This window comes from Hyaena hyaena, unplaced genomic scaffold (genome assembly GCF_003009895.1).
Source record: "Hyaena hyaena isolate Hyena2069 unplaced genomic scaffold, ASM300989v1 scaffold_151, whole genome shotgun sequence".
In the NCBI taxonomy this organism is placed as follows: domain Eukaryota; kingdom Metazoa; phylum Chordata; class Mammalia; order Carnivora; family Hyaenidae; genus Hyaena; species Hyaena hyaena.
The window spans coordinates 3,065,194-3,079,362 of record NW_024080783.1 but is presented as its reverse complement, the minus strand read 5'-3'; the positions used below and the strand labels follow the sequence as shown (position 1 = coordinate 3,079,362).

Below are 14,169 nucleotides of genomic sequence, written 5' to 3'. Positions count from 1 at the left end.
CCGGACAGGAAGACCTAGCCTGGCCCCTGGTTGCCCCGAAAGCCAGGCCTGCTGAGGAAGGCTCCAGATTCTATGGCCTCACCCTGACCGCTGAACATCTTCAGAACAGCATAGGTCATGAGCTGACACATGTGAGTGGTATGGGGAAACTGTGGTATTGGGTAAAAAATAGGGCCTCAAGTTTTCCCTATATAAAATGAATACATTGTTTTCAACTATATCTTCATAATATTTCTTATGGAGTAATTCATTCTGTAAAACACACTGATAGCAGCTTTGCTCTAATTAAAGAGAAGGAGACCCAGAGTACCTCTCCTTCAGCCTTCGCCTCAGCTTCCTGATCCCTCTTGGGGTGGCCTCTGAGTCCCCAGGGAAACAGTTTGGAAACTTATGAAATGGATAAATTTTAAGATTACGTCCGTCCCCAACAATCTAGAATTTTACAAATGTCCCCCAGGAATTTACATTCTAAAAGGTGACTTACATTCTAAAAGCCTTAAAAGGTGACTGTAGATAGTGGGATTAACTTAATCCCCAATCCTTGCTGGGTAAGGATTGGAAGGAACTGAGGAAATTTCACCCAGAGAAGAAACCTGGGGACATGGGCATTGTTTTCAAACAACAGAATGGCTATCATGGTATTTGATTCTTCTGTATTCCCAATGTTTAGGTTTTTCCCTGGCACTTGGTGAAATTTTATTAAGTGAATCATAAATCAATCCATCAACCCATGAAAGGAAAGCATACCTAACATCGTTAGCAAAGAGAAAGCCAACTAACAGGATGCTGGTACTGCCACGCTTAGTAGAATGCTTGGCTCTTGCCTTTCAACCCAAGATAAATGGACTTATCCAATTTTGACTGCAAAGGGACAAGGGCACATTTTAGGAGAGAGTGGGCTCCATTTACTGGCAATATTTTAGCAGGATCACCTGGCATCTGTGTTCCTGATGGGTTCATGCTCTGATAAATAGAAAGGAAGAGAAATCTCTGAGTTTTCTTTAAGACTTGATATTCTTTTTCTTATGCATAGACTTCAGATGCAAAGGATTGAATTAATCACATACCCCCGTTCATAGCATATTGCCAACACTGGGCCTTTTTTTCTTTTATTTGTTCGCTTCCTCACTCAATCATGAACTTTTAGACCCACTCCCCACTACTGGTCCCCTCTCCCCATTCTAATATGCTTAGCATTCAACTTTGTTTATGGATATCCTTGTTTTATTGCATTTTAAAATTATTTTTAAGGTGTACAATATGACTTGTTGATATATGCACACACACACACACACACATATATAAAACATCTCGTGTTATAGATCTCATTTATTCCTTTACTTTTCACTTAGATTATGCTTTTAAAAATCTATCAAAGTTGCTCTGAGTAATTCTAATCAGTTGTTTCTAGACAGCTGCACTATCCCCATGGTGGGCGCCTATCACATTTACCAGCCCAGTGATGGACACCCATGTTGCCGCAAATTCCCCATCACTGTAACTGACATTGTGGAAACATCCTCATCCATAAGCTTCTATTTGCCTGTGTATCAATCTCTCTGGGCTTTCCGTCTAGGAGTAGGGTTGTAGGCTTGTGGGATATTCATTAACTTGACTAAATCATGCAAGTTTGTTCTGTAGAGTCTTGCACCAGTTTTATATCCCAACCAGCAGTGCCCAAGGATCCCTATATTGCCACGTGCCCTTGCAAGAATTGACCTTATTCTCCTTTCTAATGTTAGCCAAGCTAACAAATGTCAAATGAAATTTCATGGTTTATGTTCTCATTTCTCTGATAATCAATGGATTTGAGCATTTCTTCATAGGCTTATTAGCCTTTTGGCTTTCTTGCTCGTTTTTCTATTTATTTATTTCTGTATTTCTTTTTCTGATGTGCAAGTAATCATTGCATATTCTACATAGTACTAATTTACCTGTTATATTTGCAAATACCTTCTCATAGCCTTTCATATGTCTGTTAGTTTCATTCATAATTATGCTTTAATCAATTTATTTTTGCCCTTTTTCTAAGACTAAGTGTCTTATCTTAGAAGTTTTTTCCCCTCTAGTTCATAGATATTATCCTATAGTCTTTTCCTATTAACTTTATAGATTTATGTGTTACCACAGATAAGCCCATAATCTACCTGATTCCACCTTTATATATATTAGATAGCAATTCTTTCTGATAATCTTCAATAAAATGAGCCAATTTTTCCAATACTTCCAAACATTCCATCCTATCCTCCCATTCATTTTTAGTACCACCATTTTCCTATATTAAGTTCTTGTATAAATATAAGTCTCTCTCTGAGCTACTTAGTTTTATCCATTGGTCTTTTTTCTGTTCTTGTACCCAAACCACACTGTCTTTATTATTACAAACTTTTATTATTCTTAATCTCTAATAAGACAAATGCCATCTCTTTACTTTTTATTTTCAAGTTTGACTTAGCTGTTTCCTGATCTTTATTATTGTTTGTAAATTAGGAATAAAGTTATTAATGACTTCAAAAAATCCAACAGATATTTTGATTACAATTCAATTACACTTATAGATTAATGTGGGAAATAACATCTTTGTACTATTATTTATTCCATAAGAAGATGGATGTCTCTCCATTCATTTTAATTATCCATACACCCTTTATTAGATTTTGCTTCTACACAGTCGTTTTGTGTATTCTTAGATAAATTAATTCCTAGAGATTTAGTCTGTACTGCAACAGTGGATAGTGTCTTATTTATTACTACATATTCTGATTGGTTACTTCTATTCTATTCTCTTGATTATTTCTTTCCTATTCTAGAGAGATGCTATTGATTTTTTAGGTTGATCATGTATCCAGCACCCTTGCTGAACTCACTTATTGGTTCTAATATTTTATCAGTTGATTCTATTCTTTTCTCCAAGGAGATGATCCTATCTTCTTTAAATAATGAAGGTATTATATGTTTTCCTTCTTTTCTTTTCACGTTTTTCTTTTCTTACAGTGTTAGGTAGGATTTCCAATACTATGTTAAATATTTGTGGAAATAATGGATGTCTTAATCTTGTTTCTCATCTTAAAATAATGCATCTAAGTTTTATCTATTTAGTGTGACATATGCTGTAGGGCTTGGGTATAGATAGTTTTCCTAAGTTAAGAATATCCCCTCCTGCTCCTAGTTTTCTAACAGAGATCATTGTAGACAGATGTTGAACTTTGCAAATGATTGTTCTTTTTTAATGAAAATTATCATGTAATATTATTCTCCTTTATTTTATCAATGTGGAGAAGTATATTGATGAAGTTTTCTGAAATCTGCATTACTGGGACAAATTCCACTTGCTCATGATGTAATTTTTTAATGCTATGTTAGTTTCATTTAACTATTGTTTTATTTAATATTTTGCATCTATATACATAAACAAAATGTGCCTATAATTTTATTTTCTTCTCTTTTTTTTATTCTGGTTTTGGACTCAGTATTATACTAATCTTGTAAAGTGGGCTGGGAGGTTCCCTTTCTCCCCTCTCTATACTCGTTTCTGGAACAACTTGCTAATAGATTTAGCTATTTTGAAAGTTTGGTACAATTTACCTTAAAACCATTTGGGCCTGAGGTTTTTTGAGAGTGAAGGTTTTTGACTACCACTTATAATTTTTTTATAATTGATTAGTCTATTCAAATAATTCCTGTACATTTTCTATGTTTCTAGGAATTTATCCATTTCATTTAAACTTTTCATAAAATTTTCAATTTCATTAAGACATTATTTTTATCTCTAATGCCTGAAATAACTTCTTTCTTGATTATTTTTTCATGCATTCTTTTTTCTGTGATTAATCTTGCCAAAGGGTCTATATCATTGGTATTTCATAGGACCTATGTATTAGTTTCCCAGGGTTGCTGTAACAAATTACCACAAACTCGGTAGCTTAAAACAACAGAAATGTACTTTCACAGTTCTGAAAGCCAGAAGTCCAAAACCTTAAAATAAAGAGATCCTCCTGAATTATCCAGATAAGCCCAGTGTAATCACAGGGCCCTTCAATGTGGAAGAGTGAGGCAGAAGAGAACAAGAGAGGTGGCAACATAAGAAGGACTCACCCATCGTTGCTGGCATTGAAGACAAAGTGAGGGAGCTACTCACCAGGTAATGTGGGCAGTTTCTAGAAGCTGGAAAAGGTAAGGAACTGGATTCTTCTGTGGAGCCTCCAGGATGGAATATAGCCTTGTCAACATCTTGACTTTTCAGACTTCTGTCCTACAGAACTGTAAAATAAAATTTTGTGTTGTTTTAAGATACTAAGTTAATGGTAATTTGTTATAGCAGCCATAGAAAATTAATACACACTCCAATAAGAATTATCCTAAAGAAGAGAAAATCCTTGAGGACTTTTGTTCCTTTCCCTCTTTTCCTGGGAAAGACCAATCTGTCCTAGGTCTGCACCCTGTCACTCTGTTGTCCTCTCTAGTTTAGCACTTAGCTTATTAGATCTCCTTCCAGAGACCACTAGAGTCCCCTCCTCAGATACATTAGTCTGGATTATTTTAGATTACATCTCCTACCCTTAACCTCTGCCTGACTTCCTCTAGATTGCATCTACTATTTTTCAGCTGTATACAATTAGGTATGGAATACTAACAAAAATATTATTAGTATAAGCAACATTTACATAGAACACTGTAGATCTCAAATATTTTTCAGATATGTTACCTTATTTGAACTTCACAGTAAATGTCAAGAGATGACATTTTATCTTCCCCATTTTTTGGGGGAAAAAAATGGAAACACATATTCCCAAGGGGGAATAGCCAGGATCTGAATCAAAACTAATCCCCAAATTATAAATTTTTCCCATTGACTTCCCTAAGACTCAAATCTCCCAGTTACTAATGTAAAACTCACAGTCATATAAGGGATGGTCAAGGATGACATTTCTGTGAGCCAATAATTGTGAGCCAGGTGAAAAACAGTAAGAAGCAAAACAAACTTGGACCCTGCCTTGGTAGCACTTTCACCACGGACTTGTCTACATGTTGTTCATGCCTTAATGGACCCTTGCCTAGTGGAAGGATCCAGTTTGGGCCTTCTGAGCACGAAGTATCTCAGAGAGGAAGGAAATACTTCAAAACACAATGCTGCTGTATGCATGCACTTGTTCAGACATTAAAAGAGAAAAAAAAAGCTAGAGTTCTAAGTAGGACCATGAGTTTCATTCAAGGTCAGTAAACATTAAAAAAAATTGTTTCTGATTCATTGTCAAAAGTAAAAGAAAGATGATGAAGACACAAAGGAGTATAGGATGTAGACTTCTCCAATTCAAACTGTATCCCTAAATGTATCCTCCCTTACCTAAGATTATTTGACCACTACTTGTAGGCTCTCTCTTCTTCTGTTTTCTCTGAAACCAATCCTGTCCTTAGTCGAGGTGAACATATGGAGTGCAAGCTCTGTGACTCTGCATCTCACTGTCAACCCAGGTGGTTGTTGGCTGGTTCTAATTCTATGTCCCAATGGTTTCTTGTCTTGTCCTACTTCAAATGAACCCATACCTAGGTAAATAGATGATGAGTGCCTCAACTCCTACCATACTGGAAACTTGGTTTCTCCTCGGATCTTGCCTTTGGGGGGACAAAGAACCCATTCTGAACCTTGGCACTTTTCTGTGCATACCTCTCAGTATTCTTTTGCCAGAATACAGCAACTTCCCATGTTTCCGTTGCCCATTCTACCACCCCTTAGACCGTTCTTGTCCATAAGAGCACTCACCATTTAGTTCCTCTGTGTCTTCCTCCACGCCACCCACCTCCCTAAACCACCAAGCTCAATGTTGGGTAACTGGGCTTCCTCTGCCAGAGTCAGTTCTCCAACTTCTCACTTACCTTTGACAGTTCCACACCCTGACGGACATGCCAAATTTCCAGGTCCCAGCCATTCCTAGTCTGACCTTCTTCCCCATAATTAAACTCTCAAATGCATTCCAAAACCACTTTTTTTCAAGAGGAGTTGGATCCAAGAATACAACCTCTACAGTATTTATGTGATTTCTATAGGGAGAATTTACGGTACTCTACTTTTATTACGTAGTGGGAGTAGAAAGAGAGAAATCCATGCCAGGAGCACAACGTGTAAGCAACTAGGGGTTACCAAAGACAGAGCAAAAGGGTGAGTCTTAGATACAACTTGGGAACAAAGCAAAATGATTACGTTCTAAACAGTTTTCCAAGGATCTTTACTACCTATCGTCAGAATAATCTAAGAACATGGGTATTACAAGTTTTGTCTTTGGATCAAAAACAAGACATGAAGTACTTTGTTCAAGTTCACAAAATTAGACAGATACAAAGTTGGAACTGAAATCAAGGTAGCCAGAGGCGCCTGAATGGCTAGCCGATTCTTGATTTTGTCTCAGGTCATGGTCTTAGTCATGAGACAGAGCCCCACATTAGGCTCTGTGCTAGGTGTGGAGTCTGCTTAAGATTCTCTCCCTCCATCTGCCCTCTCAAAAAATAAAAAATAAAAATGAAATGAAATCAAGATAGCCAACATCAATTCTATGACGTTATGGAGTTCTATCATAGAATACATGGTGGGCTACATGATGACTCTCCTGCAACGCATAAGCCAGAACAAGTTTTAAGATACCCCTCTACCAGATCAAAGACTCCAAACCAGGACACACAACTAACATTCCTTCATATTTTTTTATCTATAGGAAATCAATACTGAAGGGAAACCAGAGCCATATGCCTGAATTCCTCCTTCTGGGACTGACCAGTGACCCCAAACACCAGAGGTGGCTCTTTGCCAGCTTTCTAGCCATGTTTCTGGTCAATGTGGCTGGCAACTCAGTCATCATTGCAGCCATCCGGGGGGACAACCGCCTCCACACCCCCATGTACTTCTTCCTCTCCAATCTGTCCCTGGTGGACATCTGCTTTACAACCGTCATCGTGCCACGGATGCTGGCAAACATGCTGAGCAAGAGCAAGAAGATCCCCTTTGCCCAATGCCTCACACAGATGTATTTCTTTGTGGCCTTTGGCATCACTGACAGCTTCCTCCTGGCTGCCATGGCTGTTGACCGCTACATGGCCATCTGTAACCCACTACATTACACCACAACCATGAGCTCCCAGCGCTGTCTCCTGCTGGTGACCATGTCCTGGGTGCTGTCCCACCTTCATTCACTCACCCACACCATTCTCATGGCCCGCCTCTCCTTCTGTGGGCCCAACGTCATCCACCACTTCTTCTGTGACGTCCAGCCACTGCTGACACTCTCCTGCTCTGACACCTCTGTCAATGAGCTTTTGGCCTTCACAGAGGGCTCCTTTGTGATCATGAGTCCCTTCGTCTTGATCATTGTTTCTTATGTCTACATCACCCGTGCCGTTCTGAGGGTCCCTTCTGGGGGAGGCAGGTACAAGGTCTTCTCCACCTGTGGGTCCCACCTCACAGTTGTGGCACTGTTCTATGGAACCATAATATTCGTGTATATTCGCCCCTCATCCACCTACTCAGTGACAAAGGATCGTGTGATCACTGTCATCTACACAGTAGTTACCCCCATGCTGAATCCTTTTATCTACAGTCTTAGGAACAAGGACATGAAGCAGGCCTTGAAAAAGCTGATCAGGAGAATTGAATAGCAAAACCCATATATGGTACGTCTCAGCATTCATTCATTCAATAAAAATCCATGAAACACCTGCTATGTGCCAGGAAGTGTACTTAATTATTAAAATATTGCAAAGATACCTCAATCATTCCTCTGTCTTCAAAGTTAATCACTGTCCAGTGAGGAGGAATGAGACAATTTCCAATATAAGTTTATTATACTTCTTGGTAAAAAATAAATGAGACACAGACATTAATATCTTATTGTATGAGACACACAGTTTACTTTTTTTCTCCTACAGTTCCTGGTTCATGTGTGTCACAGACATGACCAGTGTTGTATAATAAGTATCCTGATGAAAAGCAGGAAACACTTCGGTAGTGATTTTTTTTAATCCATTAGGATATAGGTCAGCTCCTAAGAAGCCTCAGTAAGTCAATGTTCTCATCATATGAGTTAATCATCTCACGCACAGTCCCCTGAGGTCTATTGGATTTTCTTGTTACCTTTAGGATGGCTCATAACTTCCTCAAAGCTGTTCACATATTTGTCAGAGAAGGCAGCTTCGCCAGCACAGTAATAAAATCCTAAGATTCTGAGTTCAAGAACTTAAGTTACAACCCAGTCCCACAAATTGTGTGACCATAATCAAGCCACTAAAGTCTACCAAAGTCTCATTTTCTTCATCCACATAATGGATACAATAAGTAATCTCACCATGTGGTTGTGAGTGTCAAAGGAAAAATTCCAAATTTAGCAACTTTGAATTATTTACTTAACCCCTCTGAGCTTCTGTAGCCTAATTCTGAAATTATACCGGTTGTACTGTAAGCCCAAATCTACCATCACCAACTCTAATCTTGGGAAAGTACAGTAACTTCTCTCTCCCTCAGTTTTCATATGCAAAGTGGATTATTGTGAGAATTGAATGATATAACAAGTGTCCTAAGACCTATATTATTTATGTCTTAAGTGTTTGGAACAGTGGCTTGCATATGGCAAGCTTCAAATAAATTTCAGCCATTACATCAAAATTATAAGACAATATGTCAGTAGACCCTTCCCAAATAATGTTCTAAGTTCTGTAGTGAGGTGGGAAAGAGTCACATTGTCATACATCCTCCAAGTGAGTTCAGTCCAAGTGCATCATGAAATTATTTCAGTGTTTCCAAGTGTTTCACTATAAATGATTCTGTCTTTAGAAACTTAACACTATGTTGTCAATATTTTTAAGAATTCCAGTGGGTACAGAGAAGGCCTCCCCAATGTCCACAATAATAAGATATCCCTCAGCCACCTTTTTCCATCCCTCCTCCCTCCATACCATCTTCGTTTCCAATAATGTTCAAATAATTCCTCTATCAAACAGAACCTTCATGAGGAATGCTGTTCAGCACTTCAAACTTCTGAAATACAATCTAAAGCTGTGAGATGTGAAGAAGTCAAGTGAAGAAAAGTGGGAGGAGAAAAATGTAACTTTACACAGGAGGAACTAAGGGGACTGGATACAAAAGAGGGATGAGGAAATGTAGCAACCTTTCTGCAGAGAAAAAGAAAAGATAGGGCGGATAATTACATTGTTCTTTAAAGAGTACAAGCTCTCAGGGGCGCCTGGGTGGCTCAGTCAGTTAAGCGCTGACCTCAGCTCAGGTCATGATCTCGTGGTTCGGTTTGTGAATTCAAGCCCCATGTCGAGCTCTGTGCTGACAGGTCGGAGCCTGGAGCCTGTTTCTGATTCTGTGTCTTCCTCTTCCTCTGCCCCTCCCTGACTTGTGCTCTGTCTCTTTTTCTCTCTCTCAAAAATACAATAAGCATTAAATTTGACAATAAACTATTTGTAAAAAAATAAATAAATAAATAAATAAATAAATTCACTATTATACAACAATTTAAAAAATAAAATAACTATAGGTACACATGATAGCACAGTTGAGGGATCAACCAAGCAAAACTATTTGATATATCCTCTCAATATAACTTTTTTTTTATAAAACAAGAGAATGATAAATATACAATTCTAGATAATGGTAACCTTCAAGGAAGAGGTAGAAAGTTGATACAGAAAGGATCATACAAAGATATTGGTAATATTCTAGTTCTTGCGTGGTAGCTTCATATGTGTTCATTTTATTAGATGCTTTGTACATAGCAAGTATTTCATGATATAAATAAAACAAAATTCATATATTTTTAAGTGTGATGGCATAGGAAGCCAGACATATTCAACATTTTAAAACTAGTCCCATTTTAATCAGTGTTGATGGGCCAAGATTTATACAGTGACTAGAAGGTACTGGCAAGTTTTATAGTTCCTGGAGTCCCACTGCCTATCCTGGAATCCCGATTCTGCCATTTACTAGCTGTCGGATTTGGAGAAAGTTTCATAATGTCTCTTTACCTTCAGGTTCTTGTCTTTAAAATGAGAATAAAAATGAACCTGGCTTCACAGGGTTGCTGTGAAGATTATGCAAAAGAATAGGGTAAAATAAATCTCTTAGTACACAGTTGCTTCAACACAAAGTAAGTGCCTAGTGAGCAGGACCTCAGATCAGAGGCCTGAAATATGGCCACACACATGGTCTCTTGCTCGCCTTCTGTTGCCACGAGCATGTCTTATCCATAGTTACCTGCTTTTCTCCTTGCCTGGACTCCAGAATAAGCACACGTGAGCCCATTCTACCATAAGAAGATAGGTGGGCCTGCCTCACTGAGCCCAATCAGCCTGTCTGAGCCAATCTCCATGAATCAATGCCCACCCGATATGCAATTAGAGAACTGAGAATACATAATCATTTTTAAGGGTAGAAGGCTTAGAATATTTTGTTTCTAAAAGTGGCTGATGAATATGTGAGATGCTATTACTGTTATAACAATCATTAAAGTGGTTCACTGATAAAAAAAACAACAAAAAAACAATAAGCGTTAAAAAACAACAGCAAAAGAAGACTATAAGCTTTTAGCTATAAGATGAATACATCCTGAGATCTAACATACAGTCTGGTGATGATCATTAACAATACCGAATTATACACTTGCAATTTGCTGAGAGAGAAAATAATCTTAAGCATTCTCACCACAAAACAAAAATGGTAACTCTGTGAGTTGATGGATGAGTTTATTGTGGTCATCATTCCACAGAGCATATGCATATCAAGTCACCATAAATATGTAAAATTTTTTATGTCTAAAATTAGAAGGATTCTGAATTCCAAAATGAAAAACCCTAAAATGTTACGTAGGATATTGTGAACCTTTCTTATGAATTGGTGAAAAAGAATGACCTGTAGCTACAAGTTTCCATATGAATGAATGGCAACAACATAAAATTGAACATAGATGGACCTAGAAAGCATTATGCTGAGTAAAATAAGTCAGGGAAAGACAAATACTACACGATTTCATTTACATGTGGAATATAAAAAGCAAAACAAATGAATAAACAAACAAAAAGCAGAATCAGCCTATAAATACAGAAATCAAACTGATGGTTGCCTGAGGGAAGGAGACTCAGGAGTGGGCAAAATGGGTGAAGACGAGTAGGAGGTACAAGCTTCAAGTCATGGAATGAATAAAAGGTACAATGCAGGGAATATAGTCAATGGTACTGTAATAAAATTGTACAGTGACAGATGGTAGCTACACTTGTGGTGAGCATGGCATGACATATAGATTTGTTGAATCACTATGCTGCATGCCTGAAACTAATGTAACATCATGTGCCAACTATACACAAATAAAAATTTTATTTACTTATTTATTTATTTTTAATTTTTAATATTTACTAATTTTTGAGAAGGTGAGAGAACAGAGCATGAGAGGCAGAGAGAGAGGGATTCACAGAATCCAAAGCAGGCTCCAGGCTCTGAGCTGTCAGCACAGAACCCAACACGGGTCTCGAACTCTAGAACTGTGAGATCATGACCTGAGCTGAAGTCAGACACTTAACTGACCGAGCCATCAAGGCACCTCTAAAAAAATGTTTTTAAACATAAAATTGAGTGAAAGATGCTAAATGATTGAATTCATGTAAAAGACAAAAATCAGCAAATATAAACAATACATGATTTTCACACATACACATGCTGGTAAAATAGTGAGAAAAGTGTCCCATGTGTTTTATACACTCTTTGTTATGTATGACATATTTTCCAACTTAAGAAATTTAAAGTAATCTTGCATGCAGAAGCCTCTATTACTTCAGCAGATTTTTATAGATGAGCCATTTCTCTACCCTCTACAGGCACAGGGAACAAGTCTGTTCAACTTTTTCTGTATACAGAACAGTAAGAATTTGAAGACAATGTGTAGCCCACCCTAATCAAACCTGTCCAATTCATTTATTATTATTATTTTCTGAGAAATGACAGGTTTTTTAAAGAGGATTGGAACCTGATTATAAACTCCTTGGCAGATTACGGTGGGGAGAGATGGTGCTCTCCCCTGCAGATGCCCAGGGCAAGGGTCCTAAGGGCAGTACTCTTAGCAGTCACAGACCTGGTCACTCTGAGACAAAAGTGCTCCTGACACAGTTGGGACTCACAAATCCAAGGCCCAGAAGGGCCAGCTAGGAGGTTGGACATTTGCCCTTCTTTGTCTCTAACTAGGAGGTTGGGGATTAGGGCCCAGGAGATACTCCATGTGAAAAGCCCACAGCTCCTTCTGGCTCCTGTTCCTGAGGACAGGTTGCTCCAGCCCCAACTCTTTAGTCCATGCTGCTGTTATAGAGAACGAAACAAAATGAGGTTGTAGCAAGTCCTCTTGAAGAGAAGGGAAGGCAAACCAAATGGGCAAGGGAAACCCAACACCTAGTGATGGTGACAAAATGTGAGGATGGTCAGAACTTCCAGGTAAGACATGAGGGGTAGAGGTGGGAGGCATTGGTCACAAGCACATACCTCCTCCCCTATCCTTTCCCCCTTTCCTGTCCCTTCCTCACTCTCAGCCAAATACAACCTGGATATCTTAAACACCATGAGAAGTGCTTTGATTTGATATCCATGAATTCCCTGAGTGTCCAGCCTGAAGTTAGTGCAGGTCAGTGGTCCTCAAGATGCTGGCAGTGGCCAAGACATGGTAGCTATGCAATAACAGTCCTCAGGACTCCTGGATTATGCATAGACAATTCACTCTCAACCCACTGGATCATGAATGGCTTCCAGAATCAGTCTATACCGCCACCCAAGGAGGGAAACAATCTCCACAATAATTAACAGGTCAGCAAACCCTATCTCCTTCTGTTTAAGTCTCAGAAGTATTTCTGCTATAGATTCATTTTACAACTCAGGTTCTAGAAGGTAAATGATTTGACCAAGATGGTATGCCTGGGACTCAAACCTGGGCCTCTCTATGTCATAAGTCCAAATGGATACTCTATCATGGTACTACTAGGTCAGAACCATTGCCATCCAAGGGTATGATGATGATATTGGGGACAGTAGCATTTACAATTCTATATATGAAACTTTACAGTTTTCAAAGCTCAACTTCCCACAGACAGAGACCAAGAAAGGTCCAATTTTCTCAGGACTGAGGGTATTTCCTAGAAGTGAGATGTTCAGTTTTGAAAAGTCCTGGATAAATACAGAGGACTACTTGGTCACTCCAGAAGGCACCTTTCTTTGATTAAATCCATTAAGAGTAAACAATAATATCAGGAAAAGCTACTATTTGACAAGGACTTGATATAAGCCAGTCACTGTTCTAGTTCCTTACAATCCTTATCTAATTTAATCCTCAAAAAGTTCTGATTTCAGCATTACTCTCTTTAAGCAGATGCAGAAACTGAGGCCAGAAAACTGTACAGACTTGTTCAGCATCACAGCCTACAAGGAGGCTGGCAGCCAAATAAATGTTTGTCAGACCCAGAGGCAACGTATTTCATCACCATATCATAAAGCATGACATTTGCAAAGGCTGGCGCTGACTGTGTGTGTTTTCATCCTTCCATACCATCCAAACACATAGGATAAAATCACTCTTTTAGATTTTCTGTCCAAAGGTCCGATAAAAACCTTTAACTGTTCTGGTATTAGGATGCTTTCAACACTCTTATATGTTAGGTTTATGTCCACATCTTACAGGTGAGGAACATGAAGCTCAAGGGTTGTAAATAATTTACCCAAAATATAAAAGAGCAATGAGCATTAAGAGAGAGATGACTCTCCTTAAAAACTATCTAATAAATGTAGATCCCCAAGATATCTTATTCAGACCTTACAAGCATACGATACTGATACATTCACTTTTCAAAACAGTAGAGAATGCATTAAAACCTAGGAAGCTTCTTCTTAGCTAAGCTCCGGTTCAACCTCATCCAGGAGATCAATAGGACAACTCTGAGACAGCTAATATGCAAAGTTCACTCCTGAGATCGCCCACTGCCACTGCCCACAGTTCTCAGCCCTGTATGTGCTTACATGCCCACCACAAGAGACAGAACTGCATTTCTGTGACCTTTCAGAAGAACATAGAAAACAGAGGAAAGGCTTTAAATGATATAGCCGTTTGGAGTCTATGTACTTTTAAGCAAGATTTTCCTGCATCTGTTCTACTTTAA

General features: G+C 38.5%; 1 protein-coding gene across 1 annotated transcript; it reads left to right on the top strand.

The window, feature by feature from the left end:
* Positions 1-4,144: 4,144 nt before the first annotated feature.
* LOC120236298 (olfactory receptor 1L4-like) lies at positions 4,145-7,644 on the top strand. The gene is made up of 2 exons (XM_039239031.1): positions 4,145-4,173; positions 6,708-7,644. The coding sequence occupies exons 1-2, from the start codon at positions 4,145-4,147 to the stop codon at positions 7,642-7,644; spliced, it is 966 nt and encodes a 321-aa protein (XP_039094962.1).
* Positions 7,645-14,169: the final 6,525 nt, after the last annotated feature.